Here is a 10,000-nt window from a genome sequence, read left to right as displayed (position 1 = left end):
CCAAGCAGCCTGTGTGAGTCACCTGTGCTTCCCCAACAGCTGCCTTCCACAGAGACCCGCAGTGTGTAATGAGACCTCTTAAGCAAGGAATAAAGCTCTAGGCAGACGAGTCAGGCCTCAGGAAATCAGTCCTTCCGAAGACGTCCACTCCACATGTCGCTCTACTACTCGCTGAACTCATTGTCGGAAATATCGCAAATTCCACCTATAATCGAAGAAGAGCGTAAGAAAAATCAACATCTGATTTACCCCGATTAAAGGCCGTCCAAACGCCAGATCTATGGCCAGTTTCACTTCTCTTTTTCCATTTTTTTCCGCCTCGGTTCATGGGACACCGATGCGACGTCCAGTTCTCGGCGTAGATCAGTAGAGTTACATAAGCATCTTGTTTCTGGCTCAGACCTCCTCCTTTCTCGTCTTACCTAGAGGTGACCACAGCCTGCCTCCTTCCATCACTGTGTAACCACATACGCCCATCCCCATCATTGTATATCAGCATGCGTGTTCTCTTATATTGACCATACATTGATAGAGTCAGAGTTGTGCGCATCATTATATATATACTAATGGTTTAAGAATTTTGATATTGAATATTTACTCAAATTTACTGCATATACTACATGACCATCATGTAAATTATTACTTATATAAACCAGCATAACTACTGCATTCACTCCTCGTCACCGCATGGACCGCCATGATCACTACACATGTAACATCAACATAAACATCTCATAACTTAAAAAACGACTATATATAAACAGCAGTATCAAACGCCACCATAGCGAACCAAACACCGCATGTGACCTCCCGTCCAAACCACACACCAATTTACACAGGGTGGAACAGGAAAGGTACCCGAGTGTCCATAACACATGCTTAACGAGCAACAGCTTGACATGTTTATACACACAGCCATAACGTATTGGGAGGTCTTAATACCCAAAGCCTGGTGGGGTTCAAGGCAGGTGTGAAGACTCCTGATTTTGTTAATGTATTGGGCGACTTTTATGAGGCTAAAATGCGAAGAATAATGGGACGCAAAAAGTCAGCAACAACAACAGCAACAAACAAACTGAAAACCACCACCTGCAAATCGTTTCGCAATCGTATGTGAGTTATATTGTCCTTAATCAGCACTTCAAATACACACAATGAACGGTAATCTTAGTAATAACACTTGTATAAATAAGTATTGGTACTTCCTTGCCTTTCCCAAGTTCAATGTCACCGAAGCGAAAGACTGATGGTAAATTACCACTCCTTGGCCGAGCCCTTCTTGGTAATTACTTTAATTACCTCCCTATTAAGACTTTCTTGAAATCCAATTGGGTGAATAGTTAGCCTCATGTGAGCTGAGGTGATCAGGTTATTTTGATCCAGTAATTACAGCAGGCAACAAGTTCACGGTGTTACAGAGGCGTTGCCCAGCGTGTTGTTAATAAGCTACAGGAAAAGAAAACGTAATTTTTCATATCCAAAATAGGAGCATAAAACTACAGATGTATAAGAATAAAGAAAGTCTGACATACACATAAATATGTTGTCTTTAGATTGACGACACAGCTGTCAACATAAATATCAGAAATGTTAATATAGTACTGGATCTTACTATGAGTCTTTCAACATAATGGGCCAACTGTCACCTGTCATGTGCAGCTCCTCGGCGCCATCTACCGGTGGCTGGGAGATCTAAAATAACCTGGGAAATGTGTTTATGGCGCTACTAAATATTGGATTTTCTCCGGCGCTCGAGGGCAAATTCGGAACATTTTCACATGAAAAAATAACTTCTCTCACAAATTATTGTTTTTATATAGTGGTACAACATATACTCTGGTTAACTGTTCATCAGACTTCAGAATTTTCGAGTCCGGCATATACCTTGAAGCTATCATTTCAGATATACCAAGTCAGAGCCGAAAGAAATGCATCATTGTTTGGAAGAATTGCTCGCATCAGCATTTACAGGATAAGTAAGATTGTCAAAATCTGAAACATGTGTAGCGTCTCCCTTTCTTTTCCTTCCTTGGGATCTTTTCTCCCTCTCCTCTCTCTCTCTCTCTCTCTCGTTTCATCTCCTTTTTCACTCCTGCAGCGTAGCTTAGTGGAACAACGAAATATTACTTTTGTTTTACTTAAATGTTTCAAAGAAAAATAAATAGCAGGGGGTAAAGCGACTTATTCGTTAGATCAAAAATACGAACTTCAGTTTAAATCTAAAGCTATGATCGCGAAGAGAACACGTTTACAAAAAAAAAAAAAAAAAAAAAAAAAAAAAGGCGAGTTTGCGAGTTTCGATGTAGATAAACGCAGTGTAAATAAATATAAGTGCTATTATCTCCCCGCACTAGTCCATTTACACATATGATAGCCATCTATTTTATTTAAGAAAAAGCGTTACTCATCACATAAATGATGTTATTTTTCAAATTCACCAAAGAAAACAAATAAGCATCTTTTACAGCGTTCCGGTAGTACTAATTTGCATACACGGGCGTATAATATAAAATCTGTACTTTAAAAAATACATTTACTCCATTCCCCCACACATATGCATTCTTTACAGACGCTCCTGATCTTCATATATAGAGGACAGGTAGACACATGAACAAGTCTCAATATATATATTTATTTCCCTGTAAAAATAATTTAAGATGATAATCAAATATTGTGAATACTGACAAAGGTTATTCATTTATCAAAACAGACATGCCTCCTTCCACAAATATCACAAAATCTAACAAGTTAATGGAAGAATTGTAGTTATTATTTCGGTTCACATCTGCTTTGATTTTATTTGAACTCAATAACCGAATTAAAATTTACCTTGGTAATGAACATTGATCCTCAATAGAAAAAACACGAAAGTAAAATATGAGTCCATGGCAAAACCAAGAGGAAATACCCTATATACCAACTTGGAAACCTTTTCTAATGAATCAATAAAAAATGTCATTCAATAAAAAAATAAAAAAATAATTGTAAATATTACATTTAAAAAATCGTAACTAAATAAAGACATCAAACAAATACATGTACTTTCATATCACAGTTTATTAATCTATTACATTTGTTAGCTTTTCATACAAAAATTACCCTTTACATTTTGTGGAATCTTTGTGGATATATCCAGTTCATGAACTGAATTCCCTCTCCGTGTAGTTCATATGCAAGGAACTGAGACCATAAGTCACATAAAAGCTTCTAGTAATACTCATGGATATAAACTGTGGAAATACTTCCGTCTTACAGTAACCAGCTCCGAATTTTCTTATCCAACCACTATTCAGATCTGTTGCATGACATTTTAGATTAAAAAAATAAACAAAATATATATCTCTCTCAATGAGGTCTACCACTATCTTCTACATATGATTATGCATATATGAAATCAACATCAAAATTTACTTGCCAAACTGGCTTTTTTTTCTTTTTATTTATTATTAAAAAAGAAAATAAATAGACCTTAAATAACTTTAGTGTAAATCTTATCTGTGAATATGAATACTGTCATAATGCCTTCACAATCCTGGCTGTCATATACAAACGAAAATATACAGCAATGACCCAGGAAACTGCATATCTGAAACATAATAAAGTGTAGATCCTTTATTATGATACATTAATTACCAAGTCTCCAAAGGCAACCTAGTCACATATGCTCTTCTATTTAGCATGTGTGAAGCTTAATCATTTAGGACATAAATATAAATTAATAAATTAATGAAACAAATCTTTGAGACATATTAAGAGCATGTGGCATGCCCTGTTTGGCACAGTGTTTACACAACTGTCAAAAGTTGCTACCAAGGCTTCTCAAAATAATTGTACACACAAACCTTTGCCCTGTCTTCATACATTTCATACATAGTACTCTATATACGGCTACATAGCAACCAGTCTCACAATTCTTGTTCAATATAATTATGCCTTTTAAGCCACTTTGTCCACCGTCACTTTCATATTTACACACACTTTCAATCAATTTCTACCATCTCTCATGAAGAGGTAATCATTGGCAACTGGATATGGAAATTAATGCCCATTTGGAATGGAATGGTCAAAATTACTTAAAAAAACATTACATACTCCTATATTACATTACCAAAGTTTAACAATAGGGAAAGCTAAGGCCTAATCAATGGCTTGGAACTCCATATATATTCAATGCCCGTATGGTATGAGGAGAGATGGGAAATGATTTACACAGGTTCTATAAAACTGAAGTTAAAACAGCATGACCTTTTGTGATGATGAGGTTATGAAATGATGTGAAAGCATGATATGTTACAGGCACATTGTCTGTAGCTTTATACTCATAATACCAATGGCATTAGTTTTTGATATATTATGTTGCTTGCTACAGGAAATTTATCATCTAAATTTGGATCTGATTCCAACTGTCATATAAAAACTGTAGATTTCAGCCCATGTTTTCTATCTTTTTTTTTAACGAATTTCTGGAAATCTGGGTAAGACCATTTCAGCAACTGATTTAGGACTTTTCACCTTATAATACAATGTTTAAGGAGTTAAAATGTAATTAACAGACCTTATATAGATATGGTTAATTACTGTTTGAGGAGTGTTAAGAATAATCAGCTGCCACATATTTACATTGTGATCTTGCATCTTCAGGCACTATAACTACGTCACTAACCTCTACTTTAGGATGGGGAATGAAAGCCCTAGGCACTGCTATTTGAAATATGGGGCACCTATTGATTATTACTTCATTCACCAACACAACTCCCAGAAAGGAACATGGGCTTACATGATCCCATTCCTAAGGCTAACCCCTGAAGAATGAGGAGACCATCAATATCACTGTAGTCCTACAAATTAAAGCAGGAAAAAATGTGAATGGAACACCCATGGTGCAGCTCCTGCTACAGCACCTTCATGGTGGAAATGAATAGCATGTTGTACTTTCAATCTGGCACCATAACTGGTCATGGCTCCCCTTAGCTGAATGAGACAGCAACTACAAAACTTTTTATCTGGTGGAAGATTGTAATAGATGAGATTTCACAGACAACCAAGAACCCTTTACAGGCTTGTATATGGGAACCCTGTGGGTCGTACTTGTGTTGGGGCTTGACCAGGGGGAAACATGCCAGGCTGCATACAAGCAGAATATAATGGTTGTTGAGTCTGTAGATTGAGAGGTAACTGAACATGAGAATACGAGGGATAGTTGGTGCTGATAGGAGCATGAGGCATGGAGACCGGTACACCTGGATGGGTATTGGGAGGTACAGCTGACGTGGGTGCTGCTGCTGATACAGGTGGAGTGTTTCTCGCATCTTTTGGAGGTTCTTGTGGACCTTGTGCTGCCTGTTGCTGTTGCATAACTTGTTGTGCCCCCGTTTCTACCCGTTGGTCTTGTCTCTGGTCTGGCTGCTGTGGTTGCTGCTGTTGCTGTTGCTGCTGCTGTTGTTGCTGAGCCTGTTGATTCTGTGCCCCAGTGCTGTTATCATTATCGTCATCATCGTCATCACTCTGGCCCATGGCACGTTCAGCCTTTTTGTCCATTCGGAAGAATTTGACGTTGGGAAACTGTTCCTTCATGAAGTGTCTAAATGATGAATATCCCATAACCTTGACATCTGGTTCAAAGTGTTCACAGTATTCCTTATATGCATTGTGGATTTTTTTGCGCGTAATGTCAGCCGGCAGATAAACTGGTGGTGATTTTCCAGACTTGTTTGGTTTCTTTGGAGTATTTGTGTTTGGTGAATATCGCGCAATATAACTCTGCAAGAAAGCGGCAGCATGCTGGTACGTGTCGAGTGGGAATGTGTTGGGAGGTTTCTTTCCATGATTACCATGAACTCTCGGCGTCACTCCGTTTACCATGACGTGCTTTCTGATGGCTTTTAACTGATAATGTGTACAGTTTTCCAAATACAGAAAAGCATCCAAGCACACTTTCTTCCCCTGGAAAACATACGATGCCCTGAGCCTCTTTCTCTCTTTGTGCCGAGATGTTTCTTCAGGATTTGCTAGGCATGCCATTGTCACTCCCATTAGGTACATGTCATGTTCATTTTTTGTCAGTTCGGCAATGTTTAGTCTGTGTCTGAATACAAATTCTGGATTCATGTTCTTGAAGCAGTTGTCACCTTCACACTCACATCCTTTTTCAAACCTCTCCCTCACCTGGTCACTGTTCTCTTCCAATTTGGTAGGATCTATACCTTCCGCCAAGAGATCTGCAAGTTTCCTTTTCTTTTTGACCTCCTTCTTTATCTTGGGTTTTGTTTCCTGTTCTTCCTCGTTTATGTCATTTGCATTCAATGTCGTGTCTCCTTCCTGACTTTGCAGATCACCCATATTGTAGTTTGAATTCATGCCATTCTGTCCATCTGCAAAGATACAGATTATCAGCTTTGAAAATACTCATTCCCTATAATGCCTTTAAGTATGAAACTCTTCAGAAAATAAATAATGAAGAACATAACAAGATTATCTAGTTCCATAAAGGACGTGAATGTCCTAATTTGTAATATTCTCACATTATTATCCTGATGTATTGGTAAATGAGTAATAACTGATATTCAAATACGTACAAATATTACAGTTAATCTAACTTACCCATATCAGTTGTTGACCAAATGGAATGTTCCAGGGGGGGAGGCTGAAGCTGTGACAACTGATCTGCTGTCATGTGGGCAAGTTGAGGAGGTCCTTGGGGTGGTGGTGGTTGTTGTTGCTGTTGTTGTTGCTGCTGCTGTTGTTGTTGCTGCTGCTGTTGTTGTTGTTGTGGCTGCCCATTTGGTGCTTGCTGATTGCTATTATTGTCAGCCTGGGACACTGGGGGATTCCCATGTGGCTGGAAAGCAGAGCCCATATTAAAAGTCTTGTTTACATTTTATCCATTAACACTTGGGACATGCACTGTCTTAGTATGGTTTTCTTTCATAAATCTTATTACACATATATGGTTCCACAAGTACTTAGTGACCAAGGAGTCAGCTGGTAGGCCTACTTGACCTCATCTGTTTACCCCACTCCACCACAGTGGATGCTATATGTATACATGCACTCCCTCTATCATCAGGTAAAAATTCAAAGGTAAACTAACTATATATCTACAATATTATCACCAAATTCAGTTGTAAAGCATACAGAGTTGGCTATATATATATCTAATGTATTCTTTCATGTGTATAGTTCTGCTAAAAAAAATAAGTATGTAGTTTTAAGAACTTTAAACATACAATTTCTTTCCAATGGATAAATAAAAATATTTCCACAGATGGCAAAGCACAAGCTTTTATGCATGATGCATTATTTTCAAAAATAACACAGCTAACACTCCATCAAAATTCCCATCCCTTTTTTGAAGGATCTTATTTCATTTACTTTGTCTCCTGATCATTAATTTGGTCTACAAAACTTTACAGCAGGTCTTCAGAATTTTAATATTAATTGCCATCCTTTAATGCCAGTGCTGACACACAAAATACATGAACTCTAAAATGTAATTTTGTTATAAAAACATAACTTCCCATCTTATTAAATAATATCACTTAAACATTAGTCTGCATACACAATTTGCTGAAAATATATAGTGAGTAAACATTCTAATCTTGAAATATACCAGGAAACACTGTACTAAACCCTTTAGTTCAGATTTTGTATACAAATAGCACCTAGAATTAGCTCTTATATATTTCTAAACCATATTTTTATCATCATCATTAAATAGGCAGGGTGGATAATTCATTCTGTCAATGTAACATCATGCATCATTCACTCCTATGTCAGAACTTGCAAATCATTGTGAAAACTCACCTGGTACATGATGTGCACGGGTTGGGGATGTATGTGCCATTGCGGCGGGGGGTGTGGGGGCACCATTACCATTGGCTGTGAGGTGTTTGTTGACAGATTCTGAGGTTCGTTCTGCAAAGGAGAACTCTGTGAGGCATAGTATCTTTCCTACTTCAAGAGTTGCCGCTCAGGGTAAGGAGGTTTATCGCGTGGAAGCAGCAGAGAAAAATTGGATAAAAAATGGTAAGATAGAGGGAGAGGAGTTGGATTAGAGTAAGAACTGGAAGTGGAGAGAATGCACAAATATGAGAGGGGAAAAGGCAGAGTGATACGTTCTATTTTCAGCGCCTGAATCAGATAATTTGTTCAGAGCAAATATTGAAGAGTAGAAATAAGAATTCATAACTATTGAAAGCATAGCTATGATTTCATAATTCTAACATTTGAAGAATGCAATCAGAATTCACATACACTGCAACCATGACTATACCCTCATAAATTGCAACACATGTGCAGAATGCAATCACAATTTCTCAACCAAAGAAATCCCAAAACAGCATTACAAAAACCGCATACAACAGCACTAAACTAATATTGTGAGCAGGCCCTTTCAATTAAACCTGATTACACCATTATTGACTTCCAACTGAGCTGAGTAACATCGTATAATACAAAGGGTTCAAAACAGCTAGGCAAGTGCTTCCTCTAAATCCATACTAAACAACATACCAAAAGTAAAGTGCAGAATCACAATTGCTCTCGCATGCATTTGCTTGTTACGCTACACAGGTGGTTTATGGCATCCTATTTGTCGTTAAATACGAAGTGTCTGGCAGAATATGAGGAGATAAAGGTAAAGAGATCCACAAAATAATGACTGACTGACCTGTGCAGATGCGGGGGCTCCTAGGATATTAAAAGATCGAAGCACTTCGCTTGCCTCTTTCTCTGCTTGGCCATGGCCATCCATATCTCACTGTGAATCAGGGACCAAAGCAACATCACTGACTTTCCTTTGCAATTAATCACCTCTGATGATGACATAGTCTACCTGTTACCTAACAGCTGCATCCTGACTGATTCAAACAGGTAGACAACAGAGCAATGTCTATTTATAGGCCTGCCATTAATGAAATCAATCAAACTTGTTACTCAACATTTAAAACTCCCAACCCTACCTTGACAACATTCTCAGTGCCTATAAATAGGTATTCTATTCCAATGAAATACCTGTTGATGTGGTTATGGTGGTATGTGCATCTATTTTTACATTCCTCTGAGTTTAGAATGACAATAATGCCCTGTCAGTTCTCCAAAATCAGTAGAAAATGTGAGGTTTATAAAACGGTATTCATATACAAACATCCTATTATATCACTTAGCTATACTTTCACTAAATTAATCAAAAGTTAGACTTTGATTTTCTTTGAACTAACTAGGTAATCTATAAATACATCACCTATCAAACTGGAATAAACTAATGCCTTCCCCAAAAAAGTCATAGTATATACATAAGTAAAACAAACACACACACACACACACACACACACACACACACACACACACACACACACACACACACACACACACACACACACACACACACACACACACACACACACACACACACACACACACACACACACACACACACACACACACACACACACACACACACACACACACACACACACACACACACACACACACACACACGCCGCTTCATTAACCCGTCCCCAAACACGCCAAATCAGCGGCAAAATGTCAAGAGGCGAGCGGGAAAGCCCCTTCCTGTCACTCGTGTGTCTCCTCGCACACCCGATCATGATCGTCCGATCGCGATTGCAAGCGCCGGTCTCCCTCGGCCTCGTTAGGCGAACTAATTGGGGAGCAAAGTGCATCGGTGCTGCTGCTCAGGTCTCGTTGCACTGGGACGGTCACACGCACATGCAACACGCACACGTTTGTATACATGCAACGTTTCTCTCCCTGTAAACATCTTCAATGATTTGTGTGTGCAAGCAGAGACAGGTGCATAAAAACATGTATACCTGTACATAAATACATACGTGTACTTACGTACATAAATACATATTAATATTTACGCAAACATACACACAAAAACGTACACGCAAACACAGACAAACGTACAGTATTTGCACACATACGCACAGGTGGCAAAGATGCATGTACACGTACACACAAACATACACAGGTG

The 10,000-nt window shown here is 38.4% G+C and overlaps 2 protein-coding genes across 10 annotated transcripts in view; both read right to left on the bottom strand.

Moving 5' to 3' along the window:
* LOC122246565 (guanine nucleotide exchange factor DBS-like) overlaps window positions 1–10,000 on the bottom strand; it is a 361,752-nt gene that overhangs the window by 134,184 nt on the left and 217,568 nt on the right. The gene's annotated exons all lie outside the window — the stretch shown is intronic.
* LOC122246561 (uncharacterized) overlaps window positions 3,043–10,000 on the bottom strand; it is a 7,634-nt gene continuing 676 nt past the window's right edge. For 3 of the 8 annotated variants that reach the window (XM_043005204.2, XM_043005206.2, XM_086543919.1), the window contains exons 2-5: window positions 8,669–8,758; window positions 7,804–7,902; window positions 6,601–6,838; window positions 3,043–6,371 (exon numbers count right to left, since the gene is read on the bottom strand). In XM_043005204.2, the coding sequence (XP_042861138.1) occupies window positions 5,053–6,371; window positions 6,601–6,838; window positions 7,804–7,902; window positions 8,669–8,752 (1,740 nt within the window). In that variant the 5' untranslated portion in view covers window positions 8,753–8,758 and the 3' untranslated portion in view covers window positions 3,043–5,052. Of the gene's footprint in view, window positions 6,372–6,600; window positions 6,839–7,803; window positions 7,915–8,668; window positions 8,759–10,000 lie in introns of all 8 variants that reach the window. The other 5 variants (XM_043005202.2, XM_043005203.2, XM_043005207.2 and 2 more) reach the window with 3 other exon arrangements.

Source organism: Penaeus japonicus, unplaced genomic scaffold, assembly GCF_977035675.1.
Source record: "Penaeus japonicus unplaced genomic scaffold, GWHDUDI00000001_assembly GWHDUDI00000014, whole genome shotgun sequence".
Taxonomy (NCBI): domain Eukaryota; kingdom Metazoa; phylum Arthropoda; class Malacostraca; order Decapoda; family Penaeidae; genus Penaeus; species Penaeus japonicus.
This window is presented reverse-complemented; position numbering and strand designations above follow the sequence as displayed.